Source organism: Hypomesus nipponensis, chromosome 16 (assembly GCF_054491055.1).
Source record: "Hypomesus nipponensis isolate SF chromosome 16, ASM5449105v1, whole genome shotgun sequence".
In the NCBI taxonomy this organism is placed as follows: Eukaryota; Metazoa; Chordata; class Actinopteri; order Osmeriformes; family Osmeridae; genus Hypomesus; species Hypomesus nipponensis.
The window spans coordinates 2,633,459-2,654,077 of NC_140376.1; the positions used below are offsets into that span (position 1 = coordinate 2,633,459).

The window sequence follows — 20,619 nt, forward strand, 5'->3', positions numbered from 1 at the left end:
CACGCTGCCTCTGTGTAGCAGTCATGTGACAGTACAAGCTGAGGCCTGTCCCTTGGCACACTGCTGGCTTCAACACTGCTAGTTTTGGTTCTGCTTTAGAGTTACTGTGAAATGCTTGCCTCAACCTCCCTCCTCTCCCTTCCCTTCCCTCCCCCCACCTCCTTGTTGCTCTGTTCGGCTGGTTGGGTCTGAATTCCACTTTTCGGCTCCATCTTGTTTTGATTGTGTGGTTCTGAAAACTGGGTCAGAGCTCTTTTTATACAGTGTGTGTGTGTGTGTGTGTGTGTGTGTGAAGCCTGTGCTTGTGTGTGTGCGTGCATGCGCATGCTGGCTTAGTTTAAGTGCCAGATGTTTATTTCAATGCTGGCAGGAGGTTGTTGGTAGATTCGGAGCAGAACAACGGCTGTCAGTGTCTGATCTGATGGGCTGGGGGGCTTAAGGGGGGCTGGGGGGGCAGTGAAGGGGGGCTGGGGGGGCAGTGAAGGGAGGTCTGACGAAACGCTCTCCCTTGTCCTCAATTACCCCCCCCCCCACACACACCTCCATCAGGAAATGTCATCCTCTCTACCTTGCCTAAACCCCCTGGTGGGGGTGGTGGTGGGGGTGTAGGGGGTGGGGGTGCGGGTACTCTGGGCCTGGCTGGCTCCAGCCCCCCCCACAGCTGGCTGCTCTGAGCTGAGGCTGTTTACACTTAAAGCAGACAGCAGTCCAGCTACCACATAGACGGAAGTACAGCTCTCAGTTCCCTTTTCGTCTGTCTCTCTCTCCCTCCCTCTCTCTCTCCCTCTCTCTCTCTCTCTCTCTCTCTCTCTCTCTCTCTCTCTCTCTCTCTCTCTCTCTCTCTCTCTCTCTCTCTCTCCCTCTCTCTCTCTCTCTCTCTCTCTCTCTCTCTCTCTCTCTCTCTCACACCATCTCTTGATCTCTCTTTCTGTCTCACTCAGTCCACACATGAAACCATGTTTGTAGCTTTCCAGCTGATGTGTGTGTGTGTGTGTGTGTCTGATCCCTCCTAGCCAACGCATCGACTGAGGCCCAGAATGAGACAGGGGAAAGGGCTGAGGTGCAGCCCACCCTCACCCTCAGCAGCTCCAGCAGCTCTGCAGAGTAAGTCGTTCACCTCGCTCACTCTCAACTAGGGAAGGATGTCACACTTGTCTCATCCTGCACACACACACACACACACTCTCACACATACACACACTCAAACTGCTCTGGGTGCTGTTTGAGTCTCTAACTGTCTCTCTTCCCCCCCCCCTCGCGCCCCCCACAGACCTGATGGTGATGTGATGGAGCCCCCCGCCCCCCAGGAGGACCCAGAGCCCCCCTTGTCCTCCTCCGCCTCCCCCACGCCTCCCTCCCCCGACCCCTCCGAGGACAGAAAGATCGTCACCCTGGTGGTGGAGGAGGAGGAGGAGGAGCCCAGGCAGTCCACTGTCACCCTGATGGAGGAGGAAGAGGAGGAGGAGGAGGAGGAGGAGAGGAGGAAGGTGAGGAGGAGGGAGGCGTGGCAGAGGGAGAGCCGGCTGTACTGTCCCCTGTCCTCGGTGCCGTCTGTGTCGTGCGTGGCCACCCTGACGGAGTTGCTGCAGCATCGCTGCTCCGCCCGCCTCGCCCAGGAGCGCCAGCCGCCACGCCCCCGCCGCCACGCCCCTGCCGACCCCCCCAGGCACGCCCCCGCCGACCCGCAGACCCCCGCCCCCTCGCTCGCGCTCGCACCCGCCCCCCAGGCCCCCGCCCCAACCCAACAGGAGCGCCCCTCCTTCACGGAGCAGGCGCCCGGTCCGGACGCGGCCCCCGAGGACACGCCCCCCTCCGAGGCTCCCTCCCCCCCCACGCACTCCGCCTCCCTCCCCCGGGACACCCAGATCCCCGAGGCCCCCATCCTGCTGGAGCCCAGCCGCACCTCCACCATCCCCCCCCACAGCTTCTCCCAGGCCTCCCTCACTCGACCCACCCCCACCCAGGAGGAGACCCCCTTGCCCCCCGTCAAAGACTTGGCTCTGGACCTGGCCCCCCCTCCGGTCCTCCAGGGTGTCTCGGTCCCTGAGACCCAGCAGGCCAGCAGTGCCACTCTGACCCCCAGCCCCAGCACCCCGCTCCTGGCCCCCGCCTCCGAGACAGCCTCCCCCCACCTGGAGCCCCCACTGCCCCCCCTGAAGGAGCAGCCCATACAGCCCCTCCCCACGGCAACCAGGCCCGCGGATATCCCCCCCCCCACAGAGCTGCCCCCGGCCCCCCCCCAGCCCGACACAGCCTCTGACTCTGCCAGACCTGGGGGAGAGGGTGGGGACAAACAGAACCATGGCCCAGGGGAGCAGGCAGACGCTCTTACCCAGGCCTCGGATCCCCATCGTGGGGCGGAGGAGTCCGTGGAGGACCTCCTGCTGGGTGGAGGGAACGGCAACATCCACCGGACGGCGACGGACTTCTACGCCGAGCTGCAGAACGCCGGGGAGTACGTGGGGGGGGGAGGGGGCAACGGGGGGGCGGTGCACGGCTCCAGCCAGAAGGAGAGCGTCTTCATGAGGCTGAACAACAGGATCAAAGCCCTGGAGATGAACATGAGCCTGTCCAGCAGGTACCTGGAGGAGCTCAGCCAGAGGTGAGGAGAACGTCGGAGGTCACCTGACCTGGACGGAAGCCCCTGGCTGTCCTGACCTCTGCCATCTACAGCATCAGTCACGTCAGGCTGATCCGTGTTCGTTTACTCAGCTGCTCCCGTGTGTGTGTGTGCGCGTGTGTGTGTGTTCCTCAGGTACCGTAAGCAGATGGAGGAGATGCAGAGAGCCTTCAACAAGACCATCATCAAACTGCAGAACACCTCGCGCATCGCTGAAGAGCAGGTGGGTCTTCCTGGCTGTAGACCAGCCCTCCTGGCTGTATACCAGCCCTCCTGGCTGCAGACCAGCCCTCCTGGCTGTAGACCAGGCCTCCTGGCTGCAGACCAGTCCTCGTGGCTGCAGACCAGCCCTCCTGGCTGCAGACCAGCCCTCCTGGCTGTAGACCAGCCCTCCTGGCTGCAGACCAGCCCTCTGATGGTGGGTAATGATGCCTGTGGTGGTCTGTTCCCCCCCCCAGGACCAGAGACAGACTGAGTCCATCCAGATGCTGCAGAGCCAGCTGGAGAACGTCACCACACTCATGCTGAACCTCACTGTCTCGGTCGTCCAGTTACAGAGAGAGGTACGACACACACACACACACACACCTCAACGCAACTACCTCCAGGTGAAGTTATTCCTAAACTGTGTCCTAAACTTGTGTGTGTGTGTGTCTATACAGGTGTCGGACCGTCAGATCTACCTGGTGGTGTGTCTGTGTCTGGCTCTGTGTCTGGGCCTGTTCCTGTGTCTGCAGTGCTGTAGGAGCCCCGCCCCCAACCCACACACCTCCTCCACAGCCCCGCCCAAGAGCACCCACTACCCCAGCCCCAAGAGGTACACACACACACACACACACACACGCTCTCACAATCACACAACCACATTGTCACAAACACATACTGATGCACAAGCTGTCTTCTACTAAGACACACTTTCACTCACGCACACGCACACACACACACACACAGGATTGTGTGATGGATCCACATTGCTCTGCTCGTACGGTTCTTCCATGATGGTTGTTTCCCTTCATCCATTGTGCTGCCTTCGTGTCAAATAGAACGCGGGCTCACTTTGGCATTGTTTAGTGACTCCCTGCACATCCTGTCAGCTTCCAGGCTTCTCACCCCTCTGTGTGTGTGTGTGTGTGTGTGTGTGTGTGTGTCTCAGGTGTTTCTCCTCCTATGATGACATGAGTCTGAAGCGCAGGGTGTCCTGTCCTCTTGTCCGCTCCAAGTCCTTCCAGATGACCTCCACAGAAGGTAGGAGGGGCACCCCCCTCTTCTCTCCTCCCCTCTCCTCCTCTCCTCGCCCCCTCCTCACACACACACACACTGTCTCTCCTCTGTCTCCTGTCCTGTCTCAGTGGTGTTGTCCGTGGTCGCTTTTCCCCGGTAGCATCTGGACAGACCAACCCCTCCTGGCCAAACCAGACCACACTACACCTCTGCAATCACACGTTGTCTCTCTGGCTTTCTGTCTCTCCCTTTCTTTGTCAGTCACATTCAGTCTCTGTCTCTCTGTCTGTCTCTGCCTCTCTCTGTCTGTCTCTGCCTCTCTCTGTCTGTCTCTGCCTCTCTCTGTCTGTCTCTCTGTCTGTCTCTGTGTCTCTCTGTCTGTCTCTGTGTCTCTCTGTCTGTCTCTGTGTCTCTCTGTCTGTCTCTCTGTCTCTCTGTCAGTCTCTGTCTCTGTGTCTCTCTGTCTCTCTCTCTCTCTCTCTCTCTCTCTCTGTATACATGACCAGTCCAGCTCTGTCACTCAGGCAGCCAGGAAACATAGACCTCCCTCTTGTTTTTCTCTCTCCCTCCGCCGTATGTGCGAGTGTGTGTGTGTGTGTGTGTGTGTGTGTGCGCGCGTGTGTGTATGCGCACCCGCCAGCCTGTCATTCCCAGCTTGCCTTCATACTCAGAGAGAACTGACCACAGCAGTAGACCTCAGTGCTTTGGGCTGGCTCCAGTGTTGGAACGTTGCAAGTAGTAAAACCCCAGCTGCAGAACGCACCTCGCTTCTCCTCGTTCAGAACTACTGAGCGCGCAGCGCGCTTCACCTGTCTGACCGCTAGCGCACCAGTGCGTTTTAAACCAGGATGGTTTGGCAAGGAGTTAGTCCTACTACTTGCAAGGTTGTGTCATGCTTGTACATGTATGTGTTCCTGTTTTCCCCCATTCCATCATTAACCTGCCCCCTCTCTCCCCTGTTCAGTAGGTCCCGATGACTTGTACATTGTAGAACCTCTAAGGTTTACTCCAGAGAAAAAGGTACAGTTTCCATTCTCACCGCTGCTGTTGGGCCCTGGCGGCCATCTTAGCTGCTGCGTTTGTGTGGACGGGCTCTAGGACCCGGGGGCTGCGTCTCAGCAATTAGAAGACGGCTTCCTTCCCTCGATTCTTCTCCCCGCTAGAATCAGCGGTTTGTCTTTGTGGCACGAGAGCGACTTAGCGGGGATACCTTAATATTGAGACCTTAGCAGGATACTTAAGGGAAGGAGACAAGGAAAGGAAGCTGTGAAGCAACGTTGACACTCAGCCCAGTGGGTCGTCTTACTAGAGGGGTCCTGTTAACCACCGTCTACCGGGGGCTGTGTTCAGCAGCCTGGAGGGGCAGGGAGGGGGCAGGCCTGGGGCAGGGAGGGGCAGGGTAGGCAGCAACACAGGCCTGCTCTGCTCCAGGAGGCCTGGTAGCCAGGCTAATCAGAGGCCTTACCTTGAACATCCTCCTCCTCCATCATCCTCCTGACCTGCTTTACCCAGTGTGTGTCCCCTCCATCTTAGCCTTGACCACCAAAACAGAGAGCCTCAATCAACTCTTAACATACTGGATATCAGTTGATAACATATGGAACTATCCAGATTGGACAGTTATGGTACAGTGGTTCCGTGATCTTCTTGTTGACAGGGAGGTGGTTAACAGGATCAGCGGGTATTTCTATACATCTCTGTGATTGGCTGCGTGTGGCGTGCTAACCTCTCCCTCTCTTCCTCTCCTCCTATCAGAAGAAGCGTTGTAAAAAAGACTTCCTGAAGGCCCCTGACTCCCCGTCCCCGCTCGCCAACGGGGCGCCCAAGTGCAACGGCTTCCACGCTGCCCTGCCTCCTCCTCCTCCCCCCCCTCCACCCCCTCCCGCTCCTCCTCCCCTCCCCTCCTCTGTGGAGGAGGTGTCCTTCTCCTCCTACTCCTCCCGGGACTACCCCTGGGAGAGCAGCAGCTCCTCCACCCACTCTGAGGAGTCCTACACCGGCCGCCTCCACCCTCCATTCTTCCCCCCCATCTCCCACGGCCTCTACAACGGACACCCCCCGCCGCCCCTCCCCCCGCCCCTGCCCCTCCCCCTCCCCCCCTCCAAGTCCCGGCAGGAGAAGCGCTCGGTGAAGCGCCGGCGCTCGCGGCAGGCCGAGCTGCAGTTCCCCTCCGTGCAGTTGGGGGGCGGCGTGGAGTCTCTGCCCACACTGCAGCAGCTGATGAAGGGAAACAAGGAGATCAGTGTGGGGACCATAGGAGTGACAGCGGTCACTGGAAACGTGTGAAATACACACACACACACACACCTGCAAATGAATATACACATGTATTTGATTTTAGATGCACACAAAGTGAATTCTTTTCTTTTTTTTTTTTTACTACAAAGTTCAGACTCACTTTGATGTATACTCACTTGACCACACACACACACACACAAACACACGTGCTGACTCATTGTGGGCAGAATGGAAGGGTGTGGTCTGGCCACTTTTCCTATCAGAAACTAGGCCCACAGGGGGAGCTCAGACGCCATGGCAACAGTTGCCCGGCATCAGCCGCCCCTCTTCAGACATTACCCCCCCCCACCCACCAATCAGAAACCTCTCTGCGGTCATGTGCCTTTTTATATGTTCTAGAGCTTTTACCGGTTACAGAAACAGAAACTCGAAGAATTGTGTTTTTTTATTTTATTTTAGAAGTGACAAAGACAATATGGTGGGATGTAAAGTCCGTTTTTCTACTGGACAAGCACATTGCTCCATCAGAGTTTGGCGTCAGCAGGCCACATCCAACTCCGGTGCCCAGAGAGGAGAGGTGCTAGCGGGGCGGAGCTTCCACTCCAGTCCCCTGCCTCTCCTCTGGCCTCCGGAGGTACGAAGCTGCTCCTACGAATGAAATGAATCGTACTGAGAGAACTGTGCAGCACGATAAGCATCTTTTCTAACCCCTCCACCCTTCCCTCTCATTCTCCACCTGTCCTACACATTCACATTCTGTCCATTCGGATGTTCAGAGCTAACACGACCACAGTCGTTTTTATGGGACCAGGGTGTCAACTCTTCACACCCTCCTTCTCTCTCAGTCCACCACCTCCTACCCAGACAACACAGCTGAATGAAGACGCACTCTTCAAGGTGTGTGTGTGTGTGTGTGTGTGCCACCCACACCCCTCCACCTCTAACACAGTAACAGGAGAAAGAGTCCGTCAGTCCTGACAAAGGTTTACTGGGTGTGGTTTAATGATCCTCTCATCATCCTCTCACACATCACTCCTACCTTCACGTGTAATTTGGGCTGGGCCCAAACTACACACACACACACACACAACCACACACACTGCCACACACACACACATAAGAACAGGGATTGTTTACTGTAAAGGCTGTAGTCACGTGGGTGCACGTTGCAGGTCTGCTGCGTTCGTTCTGTTTTTGCCCGTCCTGTACAGGAGCCGCCCGGGGAGAGGGCCGCTGGTCGTCGTCGTCGTAGGGATCGGTTTGGTGTGAAGACCTCAGTGCGTTTTGGTTTGAGCACTCTCTTTCACTTACACACGTACTCGCACACATAATCATACCGACACGTACTCGCACACATACACACACGCGCGCGCGCACACACACGCGCACACACAACCCTGGTAGACGGCGTTCCGAGGGTTGGCCAGAGGGCACAGCTTGGCCTCCTTGTTCTGAGGGAGACCAGCGCACAGGGACCTGGTCTCCCTGCCGTCTCTCCCGTTCTCCTACGGGAGGCGCTAGGGGGCCGGTTTTATTTATCTATTTATTTATTTAAAAGCCTCCCCAGTTGTGTTCTGCAGGTTAAAGTCTCTGGCCCCCGCAGCGCCCCCCTTCTGCTCGCAGGCCCCCAGGGTATGCACACACACACACACACACAGTCTCAGATCATGGGTAGGACAGGTGCACACCTCGGTACAGACATATGGGAGGTTCTTCACAGGCTCAGTCCGGCTGGAGGCAGCCGGTCCAACTCTAGCCCTTCTAGCTTCGCTCGGCCTCGCACAGGCGGTCGCCAAGGACGACTGTATTCCTCAGAGTAGAACTGTACGTTACGTTTGATGACTGAATTTTGGTGACGACCTTACTGGGTGAGTATGTGACACCAGTCAGACTGGATAATCTAACTCTCACTAGGTCAGACTGGAGGACTGGGAACGCTACTTTTGTTGTTTTGGGACAGAATAATTGTAAGATAAGAGAGCAGGTGGAGTGTGTGTGTGTGTGTGTGTGTGTTTGTTTGTCTCTTCTTGGTATTGATTTGCACATAACAGATCTGAAGGTTAAAAATCGAACGAAAAAAATGACTTTTTTTTTTTTTTCAGATGTGAATGTTTGTGTTCTTGATATTCAGAAGTGAAAAGGAAATCAGGGATACGCATGTTCACACGTGTGTGTTTGTGTGTGTGTGTGTGTGTGTGTGTGTGTGTGTGCGCTCTGACAGGCTGTGTTCATGGCTGGGTTGGAGAGTATTGTTCTGAGAGAAGGGGAGTGCGAACTCTGTAACATGACATCACACTCCTCCCAAGCTCTGATTACCTCTGCATACTAACACCCCCCCCCCCCCCCCCTCCTCACATCTGTCAGTATGACCTGGCCCGGCCTGCAGGAATCTATGATAGAGAACTGTTTTTACTCCAACTCTTTTAACTAACCACTGCTGCTCCGGCTAGCAGACACACCTAACCCTCATCGGACCACATCTGTTCTTCTGACTAGCTTTTCTCTCTCTCTTCTTCTCTCCTTTTCTCTCTTCTATTGTCCATTGAGTCGTGTCATCATTTTTGTTCAATCGTTTTTACTGTAAGCATGCTGGGTGAAGCACGAGGAGGGGCGGAGGGCTGATAAAGGGAACGTTCGGAACGTTTTGAGTTTGGAACGCCCCATTCTAATGTGATTTTACGTGTTCCACGGACCCAGCGAATCAAAACCCTCTTTTTGTATGAAATGTTTTTTGTTTTTTTTTGCGTATAAATACATTCTTGTATACGAGTGCTTGTGGTTGCGTGTGCATGCGAGAGTTTTTCTATGTCCTCTCTGTGTCTGTGTGGAAGGAGAAAGACTACTTTTGATTAATCTGCGTATCCTGTGAGAAAGTGGTTCACGAGAAGGCCCCGCGAGCCCTCCTAGGAGCCCAGTGTGCACTTTGTATAACTCCTCAAGCCTTTTGTTTTAATTTTTCTATACTACCTTGTACGTCAAGTGCTTTCTTTATAAGCTTCTCTCTTGCTCTCCTATTTCTATCTTTGTCTGTCTCTCTCTTTCTTTCTCTCACTCTCTGTCTCTGAGTACTCAGAGAAAAGAGCTGCACAGTATTTATGAGCGGGAGTGAGTGTAACTACGAAAATGTAGTGCCATTAGAAACTGTGAATTTCTAAATAAAACATTTTGTCCTCTTTCATTTGTCTCCCGTTTCTTAAAATTACTAAAATTAGCGATTTCTGAATTCTGTGTCGCACAGATTGATGATTTTGAAACAGCATTTACATCGTGTACCTGTCAAATGAATTATTGAAATATGGCCTTTACATTTTTGTTTTTGCTACTTTTACAGTAGCTGTCAGTTGACATGAGCCGGATAGCAAAACAGGCACTTTACAGTCCCTATAGATGCAGCTTGACTAGAGCTTCAGATATCCTGGTGGGTTTTAAAGGATGGCCTGGATTTCATCCCTGAAGATCAACACTTCGTTCGTACTCACCGACCACATTTACTGGCCTGGCGGAGTATCCTGCAGTTGTGTTAGCGAGATTTTTGCCATTATGTCTTGTGTCTGTCAGGCTACATTACGTGCAGCACTCAGGACGGGGAATGTGGAGATTGGGTTCACAGCAGGAACGGGAATCTAATGGCTTCATCAAAGTATACAATGGCTGAGTCTTGGAATGCACAGGCCTTTTGATGGAAGAAGAGAAGGCCTCAAGGGTCTAACGGTCGACAGTGCCACTTGGTGGCCCGTCCATTTATGGGTTTTCATACTATTGGTTCTATCAGTTAATGTCTTGTAGTGTAGTTCTATGTAAGTGGTCTTACTACCGGAAATGCAAATTGATTCGTTTCATGTGCAAAGCAGTTTGTGATTGTTGTTACTAGAGCCATACGAAGAATGCAAAAATTCTTGAAATGTTACAAAAAAACGTTTCTAACAAGGTTCGAAAAAACGATTCTAAAGGTCTAAAAAATATTTGAAAAAAAGGTTGACAATTACCCAAATATGATGTGAGGTCTAGTTACCAGCGTGACACTAAAACAAGTTTAAGTAACGATCCGTATTTTTGAACGAGTATCTGTACTTGTGAAGGATGTCATCTTTCTGATTGGCACGGTCTGTTCTCACGCCAATCACATGGGTGCGCTGTAGAGGGAATCCACTAGCGGAAACGCCCCGGCTCCTGTTGATGGAAACAACATGGCGGACGAATTGGATGTTGTTGATATTGAGGGTGATGAGTATGATGCCAGTGTGGGGTAAGAACCCTGTAATGTCTTATAAATATACAAAGAAAAATATACTAACAATTGAAACTCGCAAACTGTACAACAGCATTGTACAGTAGTAGATAACACTAAGCTATACAAGCTAGCGAGCCTAGCTAGCAAAATTAGCTAGCACTGGCAGACTCGGATGAGCTACGACAACTGATAACGCATAGTAATTTAATAATGATAGCCATTTTGGTACACAAGTTTGAGTTTGTTGCTTATGTGAAATATTGCATATGTAAAATATGTATCTTCCTTCTAAATGTGCTGCTGTTGTTTTGTCTTGTAGCAGTAGTGCTGACACCGTTGTCACGCCCACACTAGCACTGCGTGCACAATATGTACTCAGTCGGCTAAAAGTGTTTGGCTTTATGTTAAATGTTGAGATGTCATTTCCGTTTTAGAACCTTGGAAGGAGACGGACTTCTTCAAAACCAGTTCCTGGAGTCAGCTTGGAAGACCAGCACTGGAATCCTGGTAACTGTTGGCCCGGGCAGTCAAATTATACTTGTTAACTTTTCACTTACTCAAGTGGATTGCTAATATGAATATTTTCCTGTGTCTTCTCCAGCCATGGGAACTAGACAGCACCATCACTGCTGAGAACAGAGAAGTCATAGAGAACATGTTACTCGAAGAACAGTATCCCTCCCATACACGTACTACCATGATCAAGCCTAAAAATGTTTAAATGTAATTTGAAAATACTATTTGTATATCAGTATCACTCTCTTTAAGATGTCTAGTATTGTCCTTAAGCGTAACTTCAGGTATTATCTGACTGGAAAGGAAATGCCAAAGAATGTTTGGCCGAATAACCCAACCTCCAAGCCCAAAGTGAAGAAGTGAGTTCTGCCTCCGTCGACTCGTGCTCAGTCTGCTGTGGTCATCTCCTATCCAGGTTCCCACGGTAACCACCGTTGTGTTCTCCTCCAGGTCTCCAGCCAAGCTCTCTGTCCCTGGCTCCTCCAGTCGCTGGTCTCAACAGGAGAAGGAGCTCTTTGAGATAGGCCTGGTAAGATTACATCCACCCCAGCCCAGACCACTGCTGTGTGCTGGCTAGCCAGACACTGTAGCGAGGTAAAGCAGCTAGTTACAGCAGCTAGGTAGACCAGTCCTCCAGCCAGACTGTAGCTGGATAGAGCCTCTCCTTTGCCGTCCTCAGGAAGGTGTTAAGCTGTGTCTCTGCTCTGTGTGGTCCAGACTCAGTTTGGTCGCAGGTGGACGAAGATCTCCAAGCTGTTAGGTAGCAAGACAGTCCTCCAGGTGAAGAGCTACGCACGTCAGTACTTCAAGCACAAGGTACAGCTGCCCTCCCTTTCCACCCCTCGCTTTCTCTCCCTCCTCCTCTTGTCACCCTCCTTTCTCTCTCCCATTCTTCCTCTCTTCTCTTACAATCTGGGTGTGTCCTCATTGTTCTCTCCAGGCTTATTAGATTTGTCCATCTCCTCCGGTTTCTGCCTGCAGGATAAATCCGAGCCCAGCTCTGCAGTGCCCCCCTCTGGTGAGGAGGGCCCGGGCCGAGCCCCAGAGTCCAGCTCCAGCCATGCGGCCGCGCTGGCCAACGCCGTGCGCATCGAGAGGCTGTCTGATGACGAGGAGCAGGAGGTGGACATCACAGACGACCTGAGCGACGAGGGAGGGGCCAGGGGAGGGGGAGTCCTGTCTGGGGAGCCCCCCCGCGGGGACGTCCCTCGCACGGAGCCAGAGCAGGGAGAGACCAGTCTGGGAGAGAACGTCCAAGGAGGGGACACACAGGACCAGTCCATCCACAACCCTCCATCCCCTCTCGGTCAGAGACCCAGGCCCCCCTGTCTCCTTCACGTGCCCTGCCCAGAGCAGGCTGCCGTTCATGGGCAGGCTGAGGTGCCCTCATCGCCCTTCAGCGACCTCCAGGCTGGGGAGGAGGGAGAGACCAGGATGGAGGGGGGGCCTCACCAGAGCCAACCAGAGAGCCCTGAAGAAGAAAGTCACGAAGGAGACAGCAGCCATGCAGGTAATCCATACCTGGGGGACATCTGGAGCTGGTGTCCATCCCCTCTCCCTCTGTTCATGTTCTTCTGTGTTAAAACAACAGATGTGATCTTTAGTGGGCCCGGACAGCCTGTGCCAACTACATTATGTCTTGATGAAAGATGTCTGTGTCTGAACGAATCACAGAGGAAGGGGAGGAAGAGGAAGAGGAGGAGCTGAAGGCCCCAGAACAGGAAGTCCAGTTGGACGCGGAGGCCATCGCTGAGGAGGAGAAGCAGGCTTTCCCAGAGTTCTTTGAGGGACGTTCGTCCAAGACACCAGAGAGATACCTGAAGATAAGAAACTACATTCTGGACCAATGGTACACACACACACACACACACACACACACAGACATACTCCTGGACTTGTGGTAAACCAGTGGGTAACGAGTGTGTGTGTGTGACAGGGTAAGGAGTAAGCCCAGGTACCTGAACAAGACGTCGGTACGTCCAGGCCTGAAGAACTGTGGAGATGTCAACTGTATTGGCAGGATCCACACCTACCTCGAGCTGATAGGAGCCATCAACTTCAACTGTGGTAACTAGGACTGACCAGAGCCATGGAACATACACATACATGTTAAAGCTTTACAGAAGCTTACAGACATCAGCACCTCAACATCAGTCTCTTAAAGTCTTGCTTCATGGCCTCCTCTTCCCTCTCTCCTGACTGATCTGGTCCTGGATCCTCTGTCGCCCCCTGCAGAGCAGGCGGTGTATAACCGGCCCAGGGTGGTGGACCGAGCCAGGCCCAGGGAGGGCAGAGATGCCCTGGACTCCTACCAGCTGGCCCAGAGACTGCAGAGCATGGTGAGCTCTGACCCCTGACCTCTCAGCCCTGACCTCTCAGCCCTGACCTCTCAGCCCTGACCTCTCAGCCCTGACCTCTCAGCCCTGACCTCTCAGCCCTAACTTCTCAGCCCTGACCTCTCAGCCCTAACTTCTCAGCCCTGACCTCTCAGCCCTGACCTCTCAGCCCTGACCTCTCAGCCCTGACCTCTCAGCCCTGACCTCTCAGCCCTGACCTCTCAGCCCTGACCTCTCAGCCCTGACCTAGGACATGAACAGCTCCTGTATTGCTGGTTGCTCATTAGGTGTGTGTGTGTGTGTCTAGCGGACCAGGAAGAGGCGTGTGAGGGATCTGGGGGGGAACTGGTGTGATCCTAAAGATCTGGAGGGACAGACGTACGAGGTACGTCACACACACACACACACACACACACACACACACTCTTCTGTAGATGTGGTGGTGTATTGATCCTGTGGTGCCCCCCCTCAGCACCTGAGTGTGGAGGAGCTGCGGAGGAGAGAGGAGGAGCTGAGCAGGCAGCCCCGCCCCTCCAAGGTCCCTAGGCTCCGAGGGTGAGCGGAGGCTGGACGCCAGCCAGCACCACACACACACACCCACACACACACACACACACCTGGTCCACGAAGGAAGGACATTAACCACACTAAGAAAACAGCTACACTGACCCCTCTCTCGCTCCCTCTCGCTCTCTCCTTTCACCCCCGCTCCCTCCCTGCCTCTGTCCTCAGGTTTGATCCCTTCCAGCTGATTCCGTGCCGGGCGTTCGGAGAGGACAGACAGGTGAACAGATCAGTTAGTCACATGTAACCCTGCTGCTGCCTCTGACCTGCTACTGCCTCTAACCTGCTACTGCCTCTAACCTGCTACTGCCTCTGACCTGCTACTGCCTCTGACCTGCTACTGCCTCTGACCTGCTACTGCCTCTGACCTGCTACTGCCTCTGACCTGCTACTGCCTCTGACCTGCTACTGCCTCTGACCTGCTACTGCCTCTGACCTGCTACTGCCTCTGACCTGCTACTGCCTCTGACCTGCTACTGCCTCTGACTTGCTACTGCCTCTGACCTGCTACTGCCTCTGACCTGCTACTGCCTCTGACCTGCTACTGCCTCTAACCTGCTACTGCCTCTGACCTGCTACTGCCTCTGACCTGCTACTGCCTCTGACCTGCTACTGCCTCTGACCTGCTACTGCCTCTGACCTGCTACTGCCTCTGACCTGCTACTGCCTCTAACCTGCTACTGCCTCTGACCTGCTACTGCCTCTGACCTGCTACTGCCTCTGACCTGCTACTGCCTCTGACCTGCTACTGCCTCTGACCTGCTACTGCCTCTAACCTGCTACTGCCTCTGACCTGCTACTGCCTCTGACCTGCTACTGCCTCTAACCTGCTACTGCCTCTAACCTGCTACTGCCTCTGACCTGCTACTGCCTCTAACCCCCCTGTATCTCTGTCTCCAGGAGCCCTTCCAAGTGATCGTTTGTGCAGAGGCCCTCCTTATTATGGATATGGTACACACACACACACACACACTCTCTCTTGCTCTCTCACTGTGATGACAGTAATGGCCGTTCCATGATTGAGATGAACTCACCAACTGAGTGTGTGTTTCCCAGCATGCTCATGTGTCCAGGTGTGAGGTCATCGGGTTATTGGGGGGGGCTTACAACGAGGAAGACAAAGTCCTGCAGGTGAGGAAGAGGAGGAGGAGGATGATGATGAAAAAAAGAAAGTAAAAGTGTTTGTACATGAGTGACCGTGTCTCATGTGTGGATGTGTGTGTGTGTGTGTATGCAGATCTTTGCAGCTGAGCCGTGTAACAGCGTGAGCACAGGGCTCCAGTGTGAGATGGACCCCCTGTCCCAGACTCAGGCCTGTGAGCTGCTGTCGGCCCTGGGACACAGTGTGGTGGGCTGGTACCACTCTCACCCCACCTTCCACCCCAACCCCTCCCTCAGGGACATCCACACCCAGGACCAGTTCCAGGTACCCCCCCACCCCTACACACACACACACAAACACACACTTATGCATCCACACCCTATGTGTGTGTTGACGTTTGTGTCTTCTGCAGAGTTATTTCTCCCGTGGCGGAGCCCCCTTCATAGGGATGATAGTGAGCCCCTACGACCCCTCCAACACCTCCCCCCACTCCCACACCACCTGCCTGGTGGTCAGCACGCACCAGGGCCACACTGGGCCTCAGAGTGAGTCACACACACACACACCTGTACCCGTGGGCGTTCAGGTGGAGTGTGGTTTCTGAGTGTGTCGCCTCTTGTGTCTCTGTTCTGTCAGAGCTCCCCTACAGGTTCGACTTCCTGTCCTCACAGGAAGTCCCCGACTGGGGTCAGATGACCCGGAGGGCCCAGTGGATCGTCCAGAAATACGCACACACACACGGGTGAGCCCTGGTCACACACACACACACACACGGTTGGAGCAGTGTTGTGTTCTTGTTTGTGAGCTGGCTGTGTGTCTGTGTTGAACAGGAGAGTTCAGATGAGCAGGATGTTCAGGAGAGACTCTCACCTCACCTGCCTGGAGAAGGTAGGACCACACACACCAGCCCTCGAGGAGAAACATCTCCTCTCTACCCTGGGTCTTCACCCCCCCGCCCCCTCTCTCCCTCTCTCTGCCTCTTTTTCACTCTCTGTCTCCCCCTCCCCTCCCTCCCTCTCTCCAGATGTTGTCTTCTCTCGCCCGGTACCTGGAGCCCCTGGCAGACGGGGAGGGAGACCCCTTCCTCACCCACGTCCAGACCCTCTTCCAGTCTCAGTTTGCCGTCGAGCACCCGATCAACCAGGACGAAGGGAGAACCTCCAGTTCCCCAGAAGAGCCTGCTGACACAGACAGTTTCCCCTTCCCTGAGCCAGGGGGTGGAGGTGGGGCGGAGACCACGGAGGTCCAGGACGTGGAGCCAGACTGGGACCCCGAGTCTTCCCCCCCTCCAGACGACACACAGCCCCCCAGTCCCTTCCAGTTAAACCTAGGATCTGTACTGCTCACAGGCCACGACTATCTACTCTAATCTCCCTACGATTGTATTCTGTGTATATACTTTTTAAGACTGGTTACCGTTGGACTGTTAAATTACTGCAAAGTCATACTATATGCAACAAGTTTTTAACTATCAACTTTAGATGGTGTGTGTTATCTGTTGACAGTGTTTCATGGTGTGTAAGATAGTGCTCTCTTTACCTCGACAGAACCAGATCTGGATCTGGTATAAGTATAAACTAATAAAACAAAGAAGACTTTAGCGAGTTTACCACCTTTGTTATTCAGCATCATTCTAAAAATTACGTTGTTTGACGACAAAGGAGACTGCTAAAGCGACCTGTAGCGACTGTTAGGGACATTGGTCAGACTGTTGATGAAAGATGAAAGCATGAAAGACTGTCGAAGAAAGCAGAGTACAATAGAGTACAGTAGAGTCATCATGAAGTACTCATCAATGATGCAAACTTTTGTTTAGAAACTTTTTAATCAATTTTTATTTCAACCTTTCAAAACCTTTTTGTGTATACAAAATAAATTCAAATAAAAGTACAAAAAAATATTTTACAAAAAGAGAAAAACACAATATTACTCCTATTACAGATACTAAGCTATTCAAGTAAACATTAATAATGAAGCAACCATGATGAAACATATATGTGCTATAGAAAAGAAAAGTTACCATCAACAGTTATTTCAACAGCTATTCTAACAAGAAAAGATAAAACGGTGATTAACACTCGATGATGTTGCCGATATTAAAGTAATCTCGGTGGAACTGGTCCAAAGACCCAGATCCAGGATCAGACCAGCTTCTCCCAGTGCTGTCAGTCACCATTGGCAGGGACTCCATGACTGACCTCAGATCAGCATCTAGACAGCACTCTCCTCCTGCTCCATCCTCTGGGCTGCTCTCTCCTCTCCTGGCCCAGCTTCAGCACTGGAATGCAGGGAGACCAGCTCCATGCTCCCCCTCTCTGCAGGCTTCCTGGGGGTCTGGAGAGACACAACACAAGAGACTCAGGAAAAGGGGAAAACATGGAGAAATGTGACATGAACAAACGACAGTACCTTAAAGTACAGATAGAGGGCAGTGTTGGACGTCAGCAGAGTCAGCAGCACCACCACCACTCTGACGATGAAAGCTGGCAGATGATTGGCTGGAACAGAAACACCGCGGATGAAGAGAGTGATCATCATCGGATCAGGATGTCAACTACCAAGGTAAAGACACATCCTGTAACTTCCATCTCCAGTCTAATGTGCTGCTACTTGTTTTTAGAGTGTGGAGCTGAGCAGTGACCTAGGTGACTGCTACTGACACATTCTGGAGGTGTCTACCTGCAGATCACCACAGGACTCAAATGACTGGCAGTTAGGTTTACTCAAGACCAGCCCCCACTAAGTTTCCAGAAAAGTTTATAGGCAGCCCTTTTGATGGACTTAAAAGTTGCAGGTTGTGGTTTTGCACACCATTTTCACTAACCTGCAACAGCGAGAAAGAGGAGCTCACTCTCAGAGGTGAATTTATGAGAGAAAACGTAGACTTCATAAACACAGCTGTAATTTCCTTTGTGGGCGTGGTCTGCAGCAGGAAACAGGAAGTTGGCAGAGTGATTGACAGCTGTGAGGGTGTGTGTCAGGGTTGTGTTGGAGCCAGTGAAGATGAGGTGGAAGGAGCCTCCTGGGTACTGTGGCTGGATGGAGCAGGTGATGGTGAAGCTGTGGTCCCTGAACACCTGCAGCCCCTGCTGCTGGTCCTGGGAGACCCCTAGCATGGAGGAAGACAGGGAGATATTGGGCTGGAACAGGATATCTGCAAACAAAGGAGTAAAGAGAGAACATTCAAACAGCAGGACAAACACTTGTCTCCTTCAACTGTCATAATCCCATCAGCATGAAACTGTAAACAATAACATCATGATACCAGAGACTGTTCCTGATGACACCTGTAGGGGGCAGTAGTCTGCTGTAAATCTTTAATAACAGCTACTGTGACAGGTGGAGACTCACCCCCAATCTCAATCTCCATACTCACAGAAGCCTTCTCTCTAACTCTGTAAGGACTCAGGGCTGTTCTACTGTCAAATTAAGTGCGTAAGGGCACTTTGGCAGACATTTTTGGCCCTTTAGGCCCATTTTTCATAAGTCTGCATTTTGGGAGACTTTGGCTAAGGGAATTGCCCACAATTCACAGCGTTGTGACGTGAAACACGAGGGTTACCAGCAGAAGCGAGAAGGCAATCCCGGAAAACCCTCCTTATAAGACAAGAAAGAAGAAGAACCGTAAACAAACAAGAATGTAAGAAGCAACTAACCTTCAAGTTCAAATGCTTTGAAAAAAATGTTTACATGTAGGTCTAAACACAAAGCTCACTTATGGTTCTTGGCACGTGTTATGAAATGACAGGAGCTTATGAGGGCAATAATCCTTCTTCTAAGGTTACAAAACAGATAACAGCCTTGAATTAAGTAAATCTAGAAAACCTTCATTAGCATTTAAAACAATGTAGATATGTATCTGCTGTAATGTGCTGAGAGCTATTGTGATAGGTTGAGACTCAGTAATGTGTGACTGCCAACATCATCAGCTGAATATAACAACATGATGTGTGTATTACCTGAGCAGGTCACCTCCAGGGTAGGGGAAGTGGAAAGTTTTCTCTCCATTGTTACACACTCCCTCAGTGCAGACTCAGACCCAACACAGCGAGATCTAAACCTCCATACAGTATGTTTATCATGAGTGTATCTTGTTGAAACAGCATAACCACAGTCCAGCTGTCTGCACACTACAGTTGCAGCTCTCAGGTCCCAGGTAGACATCCAGCCCACTCTCCTCCACTCTCCCTGGTGTTTCATCAACACTCCACCAGCACAGCGACCATCTCCTCCCTCCAGCCTCACATCAGAACCTGGAGAGACAGGAGACAGTCAGGTCCTCTGACTCTCTGTCCAGTCCTGTCCAGAAACAACCCCTGACCTTTAACCCCAACCCTAAAATAGTTGTTTCCCTAGACTGACACACAGACACTAGACTAGGTCATGTACTTTCATAATTCAAAACAGTAGTCTTAAACAGCCTGTTAGTTGCCATGGTAGCATATTCTACCAACCTGGAGGTTCATCAGTGACTTCATCCTGGAGACCTGAGGAGACAATGTAGAACAGAACCTCACCATGACTTTCCAGTACTGTATGTCTACACCAGAACAAGACAGCTCTATTACCACAACGTCCATAGCTATGGTCTGGCCAGACGTGCAATCATTCATGAAGGAATAGATTCTTTCAGATCCTATTCAGATTTCCTTTACGGTATAATACCCAGTATTTTTGGGCCAACAAACACAGCTCCTGGTTGTAGAGAACCTGTTAGCTGGTAGCTGTGTGCTGCCTGGAACAGCCCCTGTAGCTAATGCTGTCCTGTGTTCAGTCCGTATGAGTGCCTGTGGTAGTGTGCGTATCGGCGTGAGAGTGTGTGCGCGAGTGTGTACCTGTGTGTGTGTGTGCCTGTGTGTGAGGGTTAGGGTGTGTGTGTGTGAGGGTTAGTGTGTGTGTGAGAGAAAAGGTTAGTGTGTGTAAGAATGCCCACGGTAGTATGTGTGTATTGGTGTGTATTTGAGGGTTAGTGTGTGTGTGTGTGTGTGAGAGAGAGTGATTGTGCAAGAGTATATTTGTGTTTAATTTATTTATTTAACAGCTATGTTTCATGTGCTTGTTTCTTTTCACAAACGTAACTTAAGCACAAAACACCTTCTTCTTTCTAAAATACATTTATGCGGGTCTATACCAGTATAGGACAGTACCATATACACTAATACAGGTCTATACCAGTATAGGACAGTACTATACACTAATACAGGTCTATACCAGTATAGGACAGCACTATACACTAATACAGGTCTATACCAGTATAGGACGGTACTATACACTAATACAGGTCTATACCAGTATAGGACAGCACTATATTAGATGGTTGGTTGGAGTCAAATGGCTGAGCCGTGAGGGAGTCGGGCTTGTAATCAGAAGGTTGCCGTATCGATTCCCCACTGTGACAAATGACATTCCCCCCCGACTTGCCTCGGGGGGGGGATGTCCCTGTACTTACTGTAAGTCGCTCTGGATAAGAGCGTCTGCTAAATGACTAAATGTGAATATACACCAATACAGGCCTATACCAGTATAAGACATTTATTATTATTTGGTTCATGCTAATACACTGTTCAGTTTCCCATCTTCCTTTCAACCACAGGGGAATGAGTTTTGGATGTTTGACCAATATTTAACCCCCTAGAGTACTGTATCCTACACTGTACAGATACAACAGAGCCCTACCTGTGCTCCAGAACATGACCACCAGCATCAGGACAGGAACCATCTCTCTCTCAGACTGGGTCTCCACTGGGCTGTAGAAGACTTCTGACTGGGGAGCGGGCTGAGGGCAGAAAAG

The 20,619-nt window shown here is 52.1% G+C and overlaps 3 protein-coding genes across 6 annotated transcripts in view; 2 read left to right on the forward strand and 1 right to left on the reverse strand.

Moving 5' to 3' along the window:
• Positions 1 to 9,257, forward strand: part of suco (SUN domain containing ossification factor) — a 37,282-nt gene extending 28,025 nt beyond the window's left edge. For all 3 annotated transcript variants that reach the window (XM_084675891.1, XM_084675892.1, XM_084675893.1), the window contains 8 exons: positions 1,014 to 1,104; positions 1,271 to 2,602; positions 2,756 to 2,843; positions 3,079 to 3,183; positions 3,283 to 3,437; positions 3,774 to 3,865; positions 4,806 to 4,861; positions 5,597 to 9,257. In XM_084675891.1, coding sequence (XP_084532017.1) covers positions 1,014 to 1,104; positions 1,271 to 2,602; positions 2,756 to 2,843; positions 3,079 to 3,183; positions 3,283 to 3,437; positions 3,774 to 3,865; positions 4,806 to 4,861; positions 5,597 to 6,127 — 2,450 coding nt within the window. In that variant the 3' untranslated portion in view covers positions 6,128 to 9,257. The remainder of the gene's footprint in view (positions 1 to 1,013; positions 1,105 to 1,270; positions 2,603 to 2,755; positions 2,844 to 3,078; positions 3,184 to 3,282; positions 3,438 to 3,773; positions 3,866 to 4,805; positions 4,862 to 5,596) is intronic.
• A 942-nt stretch (positions 9,258 to 10,199) lies between these two features.
• Positions 10,200 to 16,437, forward strand: mysm1 (Myb-like, SWIRM and MPN domains 1). Of its 2 annotated transcripts, none has more exons than XM_084676371.1 (20): positions 10,200 to 10,325; positions 10,745 to 10,817; positions 10,912 to 10,982; positions 11,111 to 11,185; positions 11,277 to 11,355; positions 11,544 to 11,642; positions 11,808 to 12,336; positions 12,501 to 12,675; positions 12,763 to 12,893; positions 13,062 to 13,165; positions 13,470 to 13,547; positions 13,635 to 13,717; positions 13,895 to 13,946; positions 14,627 to 14,677; positions 14,783 to 14,857; positions 14,964 to 15,152; positions 15,241 to 15,373; positions 15,465 to 15,570; positions 15,659 to 15,716; positions 15,853 to 16,437. In XM_084676371.1, exons 1-20 carry the CDS (start codon positions 10,267 to 10,269, stop codon positions 16,195 to 16,197), a joined length of 2,565 nt encoding a protein of 854 aa, XP_084532497.1. In that variant the 5' UTR covers positions 10,200 to 10,266; the 3' UTR covers positions 16,198 to 16,437. The 2 variants fall into 2 exon arrangements, with proteins under 2 accessions (XP_084532497.1, XP_084532498.1); XM_084676372.1 differs by having other exon boundaries at positions 11,111 to 11,182.
• Positions 16,438 to 16,700: 263 nt separating this feature from the next.
• On the reverse strand, positions 16,701 to 20,619 carry LOC146254359 (uncharacterized). The gene is made up of 6 exons (XM_084676373.1): positions 20,505 to 20,619; positions 19,283 to 19,315; positions 18,788 to 19,081; positions 17,653 to 17,982; positions 17,238 to 17,326; positions 16,701 to 17,162 (listed from the first exon to the last, which is right to left on the reverse strand). Exons 1-6 carry the CDS (start codon positions 20,545 to 20,547, stop codon positions 17,040 to 17,042), a joined length of 912 nt encoding a protein of 303 aa, XP_084532499.1. The 5' UTR covers positions 20,548 to 20,619; the 3' UTR covers positions 16,701 to 17,039.

Bases quoted from the DNA above. Each gene is read 5' to 3' on its own strand.
- mysm1 (XM_084676371.1), top strand. From the start codon at position 10,267: ATGGCGGACGAATTGGATGTTGTTGATATTGAGGGTGATGAGTATGAT. The intron at 11,186-11,276 runs GTGAGTTCTGCC...GTTCTCCTCCAG, and splicing joins TCCAAGCCCAAAGTGAAGAA to GTCTCCAGCCAAGCTCTCTG. The intron at 11,643-11,807 runs GTACAGCTGCCC...TTCTGCCTGCAG, and splicing joins GTCAGTACTTCAAGCACAAG to GATAAATCCGAGCCCAGCTC.
- LOC146254359 (XM_084676373.1), bottom strand. From the start codon at position 20,547: ATGGTTCCTGTCCTGATGCTGGTGGTCATGTTCTGGAGCACAG. The intron at 19,082-19,282 runs GTTGGTAGAATA...CTGTCTCTCCAG, and splicing joins AGTCACTGATGAACCTCCAG to GTTCTGATGTGAGGCTGGAG. The intron at 17,163-17,237 runs GTACTGTCGTTT...GTGTCTCTCCAG, and splicing joins CCCTCTATCTGTACTTTAAG to ACCCCCAGGAAGCCTGCAGA.